At 32.6% G+C, this 12,786-nt stretch overlaps 1 protein-coding gene across 1 annotated transcript; it reads right to left on the minus strand.

Annotated features, from left to right (window-relative positions):
• Positions 1–909: 909 nt before the first annotated feature.
• LOC145071197 (uncharacterized) lies at positions 910–10,322 on the minus strand. The gene is made up of 16 exons (XM_079018122.1): positions 10,171–10,322; positions 9,430–9,471; positions 9,204–9,294; positions 8,747–8,894; positions 7,363–7,498; positions 5,465–5,819; positions 5,157–5,340; positions 4,964–5,065; positions 4,010–4,339; positions 3,576–3,659; positions 3,332–3,490; positions 2,557–2,640; positions 2,314–2,451; positions 2,078–2,190; positions 1,471–1,625; positions 910–1,214 (listed from the first exon to the last, which is right to left on the minus strand). Exons 2-16 carry the CDS (start codon positions 9,464–9,466, stop codon positions 1,111–1,113), a joined length of 2,220 nt encoding a protein of 739 aa, XP_078874248.1. The 5' UTR covers positions 9,467–9,471; positions 10,171–10,322; the 3' UTR covers positions 910–1,110.
• Positions 10,323–12,786: the final 2,464 nt, after the last annotated feature.

Consider the following 12,786-nt stretch of genomic DNA (forward strand, 5'->3'; position numbering starts at 1 on the left):
CATAATAAGTCAAACCGTTAACTACGATTTGAAAAGTTCGAAACCGTAAGCCAGACCGTGAAGAAATTTATAAACCGTAAAACCAAACCGATGATCGGTTTTACGGTTTCAAACCGAACCGCAATCACCCCTAACCCTAGGAGGCCAGAACTACATTTTGGATGCATTAAGCCCGATTAAAATCGACTAGATAGATTTAGACTTTGGGGGACTCGACGAGTCGTTCATATGACTCAACAAGTTGGACGTGTTTATGGACTTAAAGATCAAAGAACTTGACGAGTTCAAAGATGAACTCGGCGAGTTGTGAGCAAAATGCCCACACTTGTATGAAGGGGAACTCGACGAGTTCATAGAAGATTTTGACGAGTACGATCGAGACTCCAGAAGTTTATGGACCCGGGGAACTCGACGAATGGATGGACCAACTCGGCGAGTTGAGTCAACCAAAATGTTGACTTGGACCAAATTAATTGGGGTATTTTTAGTGGTATTTTTAGGACAAATTAATTTGGGTCATTATCGAAGGACATGACTTTAATAGCATGTTGAAACGGTTTAACGTGAATCATTGACCGACTCATCAAGTATCAAACACATGATAGGTAGGATTAATGCCATTCAACTCATTACATAAAAATCAAATAACACTTTATTATTTGGGCTTTTACTCATGCACATGCAAAATCATGAAATTAAGAAATTTTACAAGATTTCCACAAGGGTGAAACTTCAAAAGGTTAAAACAGCAAAGCCACCAAAACAAAATGGAGAAGTATATAAACCGATATAAAAAGTCACAACTCACATAAGTATCAAAAATATTTTTAATAGATTTGACACTAAACATCAAAAACAAAATTCCATCCCCAATGTATGATTAATCAGTTTAAATTAAAACCATCAATATCAACAGGCCATACGGGCAAACCTCCCAATAGCGCCCTAATTTCAATTATTATTTTTTTTCAAAAGTAAAGTTGGGCATAGGAGAATATTACAAGGTATATATGCATTTGTAGACAGGTTCTTTCCAAAGAGACTTACCTTGTACAAAAAAGGTAAAACTTTACCCATTTACAAAAATGTGTTGTGTGGTGTTAATTCTTTCTACACTACCTTTTTCACTAACCTTCTAAGCCTTTTTTTCACAGGCCAATTAGGTACTGCATCTTCATCATTACCCACCCTTGCTTCACATCCATTACCACCACCTAAAAATGTTCATAAATTATAGAGTTAAATGCAAGAAATAACAACCTACTTTCATTCCTTTGTTTATTACAGCATCCAACTTTTATTTTTTTCCTATTACAACATTGTACTTTGAAAACTCTACCAAACTATAGAAGCATGCAATCTTCATTGATATAACTCAATAGATCTTTTAAAAGTATAATATTTATAGTAGGATGCTATAATAAATACCCAAATGAAAGTATGTTGCTATAACTGGATAGTGAATGTTACCTTTATTTGGCGATTTTTTGGCCTTATTGTTCTTTTGTGATGAATTCTCACTGCAATTATATCCGGATCTTTGAGAGGATATTGTGATAACTCCTTGTTCTAATTTTTGTTCTGGCATCTCACATTTCCCATTGACCGGCTTCATATAGCAAAACCTTTTAAAGAATTTCACAAGATGAAAATGTTAAATTATAAATAAATAGAAATATAAAGACAAAGAATTATACATGGAAGATGTTTGCACAAATGTAAAATCTCTATAAAGATCAATATTGTACACACTTGTACTATTGTTAGAGAAAATTACAAATTTGGTCCTTGGGTATGGCTGGTTTTTTTTACAATTTTGGTATTAAAAAGTTTTCTTTTTCAAGTTTGGTCCTAATTTATGGTTTTTGTAACATTTTTTGTCATGTTCAAGTAAAATGACTATCTTTTGGACCAAAAATAGTCATTTGACTTTTCATAGAGACCAAAAACGTTACGAGAACCTCAAATAAGGCCCAAGATTGCAAGAGAACTTACTGGGACCAAAATTGCAATATCTGGCTACACTCAAGGACCAAACATGTAATTTATTCATATTAAAAAGTGGAATGCAAAATACCATTCTTGAGGAAGTGTTTTGCTATCAAAGTCAGCATCCAACATTCTCCATTTCCTACATTTGTTGCACTGCACCCATTCATGATCTGGTTTATGCCTTGGCCCACTTTTTATCTACAGATAGATAGATATAAACAACAAAACCACAATTTTCAAAACCATTGAGATACCAAATAAATATTGTTAGTTTTAACCAAGATACTACTAAGTCAATGAGTAAAAAAAGTAGGAAATTACCACATGAACTTTGTCAATAATGTTATCTAAGTAGTCATCTGCCTTTTTACTAAGCCAATCTTCAAGAAGAGCATAAGGCTCACAATCCACAAATCCTTGTTTGTTGTTATGCACCCAAACACGACCACTACCATCATCCTTCATAATTTCATAAAAACAATCCCCAAACAAACTATATATAATAACATTTTTCAAAATAAAAAGATTCAAATTTGAAATGTTAAAGCATAGAAGAGCATATACCATGACACTGGTGACATCTATGACTCCAATAATCCCATGACTCTTTTCTCCATTATGAATCATGCTCCCAACTCTTTTGTAGGCCTGTATGAATCAGCAAAAAGTTTTGGGATCAAATTAAAAAGTTGAGAATCAACTTGAGCATAAATTTTATCTTGTGGGTTCTGTTTATATTAGAAACTGAAACAAGATACACCAAATGATCTAAAAGCTGTCATATGTTATTTGTATCTTGTGGGTCCCTTTTATGTTAGAACTAGAAAGAAAACCCACAACATGGTAAAAAAAAAAAAGCAGTCATTTATCATTTTCATATTGCTGGTTTCTGTTTTATATTAGGAATGAAAACAGTTCAACAGGGCCCTTGAAAATGAAGATATATTATTATGTGGGCCCTTGAAAATGCAGATCAACTTTGAAGGAATTATAGGCTGAGATTTATCATTTTTATCTTGGAAGCCTTGTTTTATTTTAGATATTAAAGCGGGGACAACAAATTAATAAATTGATGGGTTAAATGCAAGGAATAGCAACTTAGTTTCATTGATTTTCATTAAAGCATCCAACATTCATTTCTTCCTATTACAACATTATGAGTGGATCTTTTCCATCAAGAAAAATATTGGGTGTTGTGATAGAAAGAAAGGAATGCATGATCAATTTAGCCCCAAATTATAAGAAACTTATCATTTCAACTAAAGTAAGAATGGAACAAAATTTGGAAAATAATAAGCAAACTGAAAAAATGAAAATAGTAAACAAGATGAAAACACACCTCAATCAACCTCCCATGCCAATATAAAAATATCCCACAGTTTCCCTGCTCCAAATCCAACTGAGATTGTCCAAGAATCAGCTCAACTGGTTTTCCAGCTACAGAACCATTTTCTATGCTTGTCTTGTGTAGAAATCTTGCTAAAGGCCTGCTTTTAACCTGTTTCAATAACTTTTAAATGATATCGATTGCTTCATAAAAAAAAGTAGAAAGAATAAAAAGCAACAAGAAGTCCAAAATGTACCAGTGACCCTTGAACATTGATCTTCATTCGTGGATCTAAGAAGATGACTTCTAAATAAGATCTGAGTGAATAGTCTAATGGAACCTGAAAACCATGAAACACATCATACATACAGTTATAACTTGTATGTCTTAGGAATTAAAGCAAGAAATAGCAACATACTTCCATTGATTTGTTTATTATATCAATTTTGACAAATCTACCCAATTTTACAAATAACTGTTTAGATTTTTCAAAGTATAATGTCCTGATAAGGAAAAAATGCTATAACTGATTATTAATATCTTAAAGAACAATGCCTTAATAAGAAAAAGAGTTTAAGAGAAAGAAATGAAAGTAAGATGCTATAATAAACAAATAAATGAAAGTACATTGCTATTTCTTGCATTTAGTAATAGTTAAATAGAAAAGTCATGGACGATTAAAATTCAAACCTCTCGCGTCATTTGGCCAAGGCGAGAGCGGGGCCTACGTGAACGTAAAAATATGTCACCTTGATGAAAAGAACTTCCACCACTCATCCCATTCAACCATTCTAAAGAATATTTTGATCCCCATTCATCCAAATTCCATATGTATATTTGAGTCCCAGATCCTTTTTTTTTAAACAAGCCTGCTTTTTCGCCAATAAAATATTTGTTGAATGGCGAAAATTCCATTATGGCTTTCAGATTGGCCTTTGATAAAGCTTCAGTCTGGATGTTTGTATCAAGTTCCATATATTGTCCTTTCCTTGAATAGGTTACAATTGGGATCTCTATAATCTGTGGCAAGAAATTCAGATAACAAAATATGTAAATATGACTAATACAATACTAAGTCGTCCTTAAACAAACTAAAGCTGCAATTATTCCTCATCTCTTCTTGTGTGTGGAAAAAAAATTAATACCCTTATAATCTTTGTTTTCAAAGATAGGCCTAGAAAGCTTGTTCAAGCTTGTCTAGGACTAATGTCATAATGGACAAATTGCCATACCGAAATGAGTGGAACCATATGGGACAGAGGCTCCAATAACGCCATGCAAAAGACATAAATGCCCTTGTCAATTCTAATCCTCATCATCAAAACTTAAAATTAGCCCACCCTAAAAAGTTAGTCCATTCCTGTCTAAGACTGATGTCAATGGATGAATAATGCTATTTTTCCCACACCCAAAAAAGTGGGCTAAGAGTCGCTCTTGATCACTTGTATGTGTAAAAGACATGAATGCCCTTCTCATCCTTATCACTGAAAATAGCCTCCAACAATGGCCAAAAATGTTTTTTTTTTGCTACACCCAGAAAAAGGTATTACAAGGTGGGGCAAAGTCTCGCCTCAGTCTCTAGTGTGTGCAAAAGACATAAATGTCCTTCTCATGATCATTAATTCCAAGAAGGGAATCACATACATCTTTTCCATCATTTAGTGATTGTGAAAGAAAAGCAATTGATCTGGAGTTTGTCGTCTGTGTAAGAACCAATGCATCCTTACCAAGTCTCATTGTTCCAGTCTGAAACAAAACAATACAAGTGAAAGGGTTAAATGCAAGAAATAGCATTTCACTCTTTCATTTTCATAAAAATTAATGAAGGAAGAAATACCTTAAATCCAACACCATATCTTCCTATATAATTTGGATCATCAGTATCAGGTTGCTTGCGACCAAATGATACCATTTTCATAATCTCCTCATGACTCATTCCATTTCCATCATCTACAACTGCCAGCATTGGAATTTCTTTGCCAGCAATGCTTGAATATATCATGTCAATTGAAATATCCAACCTGATAATACAATGTTGTTATAGAAAGAAATGAAAATAAGAGAAATGGTTATCTGAAAGAAAGTAAAAAGATACACAATGTTACAATGTAATAGCCAAATGAATGATATGAAAGAAAGGCTTACATTGTTGCTTTGGCATCTCTTGAATTATCAACAAATTCAGCAATGGCACCAAAGATCCAGTCAGAATGGGTTTGACCAAGTGTTTTCAAGTAGCTTGGGTGGGCAGACACGTAATTTTTCCCAGGAACAGGAACATTTTGCAATGTTGCACTCATTCCAGATCTGCTACAAGTTTCATCTCTCGACTGAGAAGCTTTGATATTTCCAAGAGTTTGACCAGAGGTACAATCAGGAGAGCCTTCATTGTCAATTTTGATATCAGGAGGGTCTTTATTGTAAAATTTGCAACCACAAGGGTCTTGTTTGTCAATTTTGTGATTAGCCAACCCATACCCATCATTTTCACTCTTGAGCTCTGTGCAGAAACAAGGCAAAAAAAGGAAATGAAAAACTAACCAAATCAAAATCCATATTTTCACCAATTATGGTGATAATGATGATGAGATTGTTCTAGCCTGATCATGATTATGCATATGTTTTCTTTATACATATTCTATGCAACCTCCTTTCATCTCATCCTTACACCTATCCTTTCCCTTTCTTGCGATGATAAGACCTTCCAAGGCTTGGGTTGACTAAAATGGGTTCCACCTTTGGGCTCAATGGGGTCTATCAAAAGGGATTGTTCTCTATCAATGTTGGATGGACAAGACAAAGGCCACCATTTCTTTCCCATAGATGATTTATCAAGAGTTTTATCAGATAATGTTATGCTAAGAATCCACGTACTCCTTGGGTTTTTTTGGAATGAGCCACTCTTTGATCGCAACGATGTTCTAAGGGTCCATAGAGAGGTTGTGTTTGTTGATGATGCCCACAAATTGAATGCCAAATCTTCTTGTTGATTACTAACCGGTGCGTTTTAAGGACTTGGGTAAGTAGGTGAAGGTGGGATGACCAAAAGTTTTTGTATACAAGGATATCATCAAAAAAGATGGGGACAAATTTGCAAAGTAATGAACGAAACACCTCATGCATTAATGATTGGAAAGCTTATAGGAAATTTGTTAGTCTGCAAGGCATAACTAGGAATTTCTTAATGTTCGTTTTTGGGATTGAAAAGCATTTTTGTTAGCCACAATTTCACTCATTCTTGCTTTGATGGAACCTGACGTTTAGATTGATCTTTGAAATATACATGGAGACATGAAATTCGTCTAACAATTCTTCAATGACGGGGATTGTTACCTAGTCCGTTCTCTATAAAGTCTATTCTCTATAATCAAATACATAAACACCAAGTGAAGTCTTTCTTTTTAACAAGGATAATAGGACTTAAGAATGCGCCTTAACTAATGCTAATTATCCCACTTGCGAGCATTTCATCCCGTGGGTTCTAATTTCATCCTTCTATAAATGGGGTACCAATATGGTTGAACACAACTAGAGCCATAGCCTTCATGGAGGTTAATTGTGTGTTAGATTGTTCTAGGTGGTGGTATGCCTTGAGCTTGAGGAGACTAGAAAAGTGAGGTGGATTGGTGTAAGATGGTATCCAATTCCACTTGATGAAAAGGTTGTATAGTGTTGTTTTCCAAGTAACACAAGGATGATGTCTAATGAACCCTATCCATAAACTAGGGCATCTACTTGGCAAGAATAGAATCCTAGTGTTATTGGAATTCCCCAGAGGAAGTACAAAGATAGTGTGAGGTAAGACATGAATGAGTTGACTTTTTCCTGAGGACATGTCCAATAGAAGGATTTAGAGGCTTGTAGTCAAGGATGTAGAGGCTTATAGCCAGTGTAGTGTAGTAAAGGTCCTAATTTCATTTCATATGTTTTTGTTTTGATGTTTTCCTTTTTATACATACATATGTGTGCATATAAATAAAGTGATGATAGATATAGACAATTGACATAATATACATAAAGTATACAAAGAAGGGACAACTAACCCAATTTGATATGGTTATGGCTTCTAGGAATAGTATCTTCATGCATAATATACATCACGATAGCATACCCATATTCTTCATCACGGAAGGAAGGAAGAATGTACAACTTACCATTTTCAATTCTTGCAAAAGCCGCCTTCAAAAGCATTATATGTCAGTAAGTACGTGACAAAAGAAAGAAAATAAATATCTTTTTACTACTTATTTTATGACTAAAATGCCCCCCTTAAGGAATAAATCTAACATGTGGGTTAAAAACAAAGTCATTGAAAAGGTAAATTCGGATAAAAGAACATACCAAATACAAAAACATACCAAATACAAAACATTGTAGTTATTTGTAATACAAGGAGTACTTAAAATGTCACATAACGTGCCAAGTCTAAAAAATTCCAAAATTAACCTTTTATGCATGTTCTCTACGAATTACTATATTAACCTCTATGCATGTCATGTCAACAATATATAAAGTGCTTTTCTTATAAGCTTTATAGCAAATAAAATCTAGCTTTAAAAGTCCAATAACTATCACTTCAATTTGTAAAAAATATATATAAGAATAAATTACAATGGAATGAGTTTTAAAATAAAAATCCAAGGAGATTTTAAATTTGAAAGATATAGTCAATGTTGCAAAACTCACTAGACACTACTTGGTCAGTCAACCTAAAAGTAGTAGTATTCCAGGAGTACTCGACAAAGGGTAAATTGTAAAGCAACTAATTTTAAGGAAACTATATCTATCACAAATATCATAAGCCGGTTGTGAATTTTAACCCTTTGACAAACTTTGACTAAGTTCCCCCTAGACCAATTTGATCTAAGTTTAACCAATCCGAGTAATTTGACTTAGTTTTAATAAACCTCCTTGATCAATGCCCAAGTTCCAAGTAGGCTCCGAGTACTCACAGCCAAGTAGGTTGCATTTTGCAACATGGATATAGTAAGACCATTAAAGATGGAACATAAATATAATTTTCTAACTTTAGTATTTTTACAAAAATAACAAAATAGATACTATAAAACAACTACAATATCTTATAGAAGACAATCATGACTAACAAGTTCCAAACATAGAAAGGATAGACTGAAGTCCTAATGGAAGAAATCTTGAAAGAAAATAACAATAACCCACAAGAAAAGTAAAAGATTAAAAGCCAATATATATCACCTATCACGTTATTAAATCATAATGACAATTAACCTTGGAAGGATTTTATATAACGTTTAAGAGAAAACAAATAATACACAAAAGGGAAGTTTTTTCATCATCAACATATAGTATGGTCTTCAATTGTTGATAGGTGAGAAAAAACATCTACGTGGGCAAGTATCGTTAACATTCCATAAATGCACAAAATAAACAATAATTGCAAGTCCTCACCTTTTTATATTGTTTCAAGAATCGCATGAACTTACACCACTCTTCCTTTTGATGCTTATCCTCGCCAACTGGGTGAATACGAGTGCTATATAATCCGGAAGGAAGATACTCTTGCTTTATAAAATCACTAATATCCCAATTCCTATTACTGCCAAAATTCAATAGTCATTAACCAATAAAAATACAAGTACATGGGTATCACCATCTAGTTATATTAAGGTTTCTATAAAAAAATCTTTAAACAATTAAATAACCCTTTGGCAAAGGTTGCAACTTTTACTCGTTTATCTTAAAATGGATCAATTTCGAATTATATTTTATTTCCCTTGGTAAAAAAAATTAAATAAATGGCTAAAAATGAAACTGATCAAATAGGTCAAATGTCACCAGAAATATAAAGGTTTAAAAAAATGTAGTTTGGCCAAGACAAAATAGAAGTGATAAGAGTGATAAATACATTGCTATGGATGGTTTTGAGCATTTGACTCGACAAATGATTTTTGCATCCTTCTTTAGCATAACATAACATTGAAAACCATCCATAGAGTCTGCAAAATGAATGAATTGTTAGACACAATACTAGATCTTGAAACATGTAACAACACCATGTACATATTACATAGTATAATAACAATAATTCATGTTCAATCAATAGCATAAGTAGAAACAAATAATATGCTCACTATTATGTTGTGGCTCGTGTACCAAATCTGTCATCATGAAAGCTGCAACATAGTAATTGAATAGGTCAAATATATGAGAATAGCATTTTAAGTTTTGAACTATTGTAATAATAATGATATAAATATATGAAAGTAAAACCACAATAAAAAAAAAATATATGAAAGTAAAACAAAAGAAAACCATCCATTGTTGGGCTACTTTCGAGAGAACCCCTTTTTTATAGAAAAATCTACCCCTCTCGTTTATTAGTTTTTTTTTTTTTTTTTTTTTTTTTGGGGGGGGGGGGGGGGGGGGGGGGGGGGGGGGTGGTTAAGTTACCCACATAGCGAACTGTAAGACAGAATAAAATTAAAAACCCTAATCCAAAAATAAAACCTAAACTCAGAATCAACACTTCCGCCAACTAGCAAAACCCACAATCCAAAATTTATGAACAATGAAGCTATCAACAATCCATTCCAACCTCGCTATGTTGATTATGTGCCGTGTTTTAATCTACTTTCAAAAAAATAAACCATAATCTGCAACTAGGATCGAAATTGAAATTTTTACCAAAATAAAGAGTGATACAGGATTCGCAGAGGAACAACGAGACGTACATTGCGTGCAAAACCCTCGCAAAACTTACAGAGTTGAATACTACACCATTAACGGATAAATGACATGCATAAATGTAGTATATATTGATCAGAGTAAAACCCTGGCATATCGCATAAAACAGAGTATGTGAGTGTGCTTACCGTAGACTTCAAAAATGAAATGGTAATGGCGTCAAAGTCCAGTAACGTCAATGCAAAATCTAACGGAAGAAACCAAGAAACAGACACCGGCGTCGGAATGGCGAGCAACGGTGGAAATGTAGCGAAAACCGATTACTACCATTCGTAGCAAGGAGGAGGAGGTTAAGTCCAGTCAAGAACGCGGAGTGACTAGAGGGCATATATATAGCATGCGCATAACAGGCAGCGAGTAGACAGCCCCACTATTTTATTTTGTATAAAAGTGACCTTGTAACTTGCAGAAATTACGGAAATGCCAGTCAACTTTCTTTCAATGGTAACATATTAATTAGGTTAAATTAAAAGGAAATAAATGATAAGGTGGAGGTGTTGTTTGTTACTTTAGCATGAGATATATGCACACTCCCACACTTTTCTCATATGCAAGGCTGTACAACTTAAAATGGAAATTCTACTAAATCAATTTGTTTTGAATAAAATAGAATCAAATTATTATTTTGAAAATAAATTAACAAATGTTTTATGTATAGTAAAAATAAGTAGGTACGTATGTTATAAAAAAAAATGAGATGAAAATGTTGAATACTATGTTTAGTGTTTACTATCAAACTAGGTGTGTCACCCGTATATTACACGCATTGATTAAAAAAGTTAAATATAAAGTGTAGACATTAAGTATTATCTTAACCACTTGGGTTGTGGTGACTTGGTAAGGCATGTGGAAGATATGGTGGATAACCTATTGACCCATATTTAAATCCTGGCACCACTCAGCCCTTGTGGGCATGGAGGTTCGCCTGCAGTGACTCCGGGGCATGAGGCAAAGCCTCATGTTTGCAGCGGGAGATTAGTCGGTGCGCGAAAGCTGGCCCGGAAACCTTTGTTAGGGAAGTTCCCTTTCCAAAAAAAAAAAGTATTATCTAAAGTAAAATTTTAAAATAAATATAAATGAAATGATGAATAAGTAATTCAATCTATACTAATAAAAAATTATTATCATGTTTTAAATAATCATGTTGAATATGAATGTGTAAAAAATTAAGTATTTTTTGAAGTAAACTTTCGAAATAAAAACAATAAATAGAATAAACCACAAGGACTATTTATGTAATTTGTCTTAATTAATTTTTACTAATAAAATTAATTAATATAAATTCATAAATGGAATTCATTAATATATTAATAGAAATAAAAATTCACAAATGGAAGGTTTACTATATACATTAACTAATTTATAACCCGTGAGAATCACGATTACAAAATTTATTAAATTTTTATAATAAGAACTTTAAATTATTAATCAATTATTTTAAATATATTATTAATTAAGAGATTTTTTAGTTATATAAAATTATAATCATTGATTTAAATAAATATATGAAATTATATCACTTTATAGCTTGCATTAATTTTATTTTAATTTTTATTATATTGTTAATAATTAAATTTAACTAGTATGAGAAATTTAAATTTTAAATTTTGAAATTTGAAATGGAGAATCAATATGTTAAGTGACATGCATTAATTATGAGACATAATAATATGACACATGGCAAAAGGAGAATAAAATATACATTAATTGGGAAGCCTAATAAGGTGACACATGTCAAAAGGAGAATGAAACTATTCTTTTATTAGAATTAGAATAGGGATTCACATTAATTATTATGAGTTGACATTTAATAGGTGGAAGATGAATAAAATGAAAAAAATACAAAAATGACAAGTGTAAAAAAAATAATTTTAAAATTCTAAGAAAATGACATGTGTCAAATTTATTAAGAAGTTGACATTTGGCAAAATTATCTTTATTTATTAGGGTAGATAACAATATCTATAAGTGTATAAATAACATGCTAACATCAACGTTTACACCTTGAAAGCACAAACACATACTTGAAACAGCTCGGGCTCTTTTATTTTCAATCTTGATTAGAAGTAGCTTATCAGGAAGAATTTTTTTAGATGGTTGTGTTTCTTATGGTTAAAGGTATTTGACAATCAAACACCTTTTGAAGAATTACACAAGTTTAAACATGGTATGCCTTATTTAAAAACATTTTGATGGTTATGCTTTATCGCTACTTCATCTATAGGCACAGACAAGTTCATGCCCCGTTCTACTCCCTGCATATTCGTAGGCTACCTTTTTCGTGTAAAAGCTTATAATGTCATGAATCTTGTAGATTTTTGTATCAATGGATATCATCTTTTTTGAAGATATATCCCATTGCACAATTCCAAACCTCTTGATATTTCCCCTCATTATCCTTTTTATATTCCACTTAACTCTCAAGACATCAACATTCAAACTTCTTATTCGCATATTAATCATCTAGCTTCTTTATATCCCCTATAACATCCTCAAGGTGCCTGTAAGAAGAAATGACATAATCAAAAATCCTAAAGGCACCTAAAGTTGCCTTTAGGGGGAGTCGGTCCTGGGCGGTCTAGATGGTTTAAGATGGTAAAAAAGTCAGACAGTCAAAATTTATAAAAAAAAATCCTCGATTAGTCAAATTTATGATTTTTATGTGACTACATTATGATGATTGATGACTAAAACTGTTAAAAATATCTTCAAGTAAAAATTGTTATATAGGATGATCTAAATAT

Source organism: Lactuca serriola, chromosome 8, assembly GCF_051521515.1.
Source record: "Lactuca serriola cultivar US96UC23 chromosome 8, Lser_US96UC23_V15, whole genome shotgun sequence".
In the NCBI taxonomy this organism is placed as follows: Eukaryota; Viridiplantae; Streptophyta; class Magnoliopsida; order Asterales; family Asteraceae; genus Lactuca; species Lactuca serriola.

What these genes read in the sequence shown, in the direction of transcription:
- LOC145071197 (XM_079018122.1), bottom strand. Translation starts at nt 9,466, where the DNA reads ATGATGACAGATTTGGTACACGAGCCACAACATAATA. An exon ending in CCATAACCATATCAAATTGG is followed by an intron (nt 5,820 to 7,362) that starts GTTAGTTGTCCC and finishes GTTTCTGCACAG; the next exon opens with AGCTCAAGAGTGAAAATGAT. An exon ending in CAAAAAATCGCCAAATAAAG is followed by an intron (nt 1,215 to 1,470) that starts GTAACATTCACT and finishes GAACATTTTTAG; the next exon opens with GTGGTGGTAATGGATGTGAA.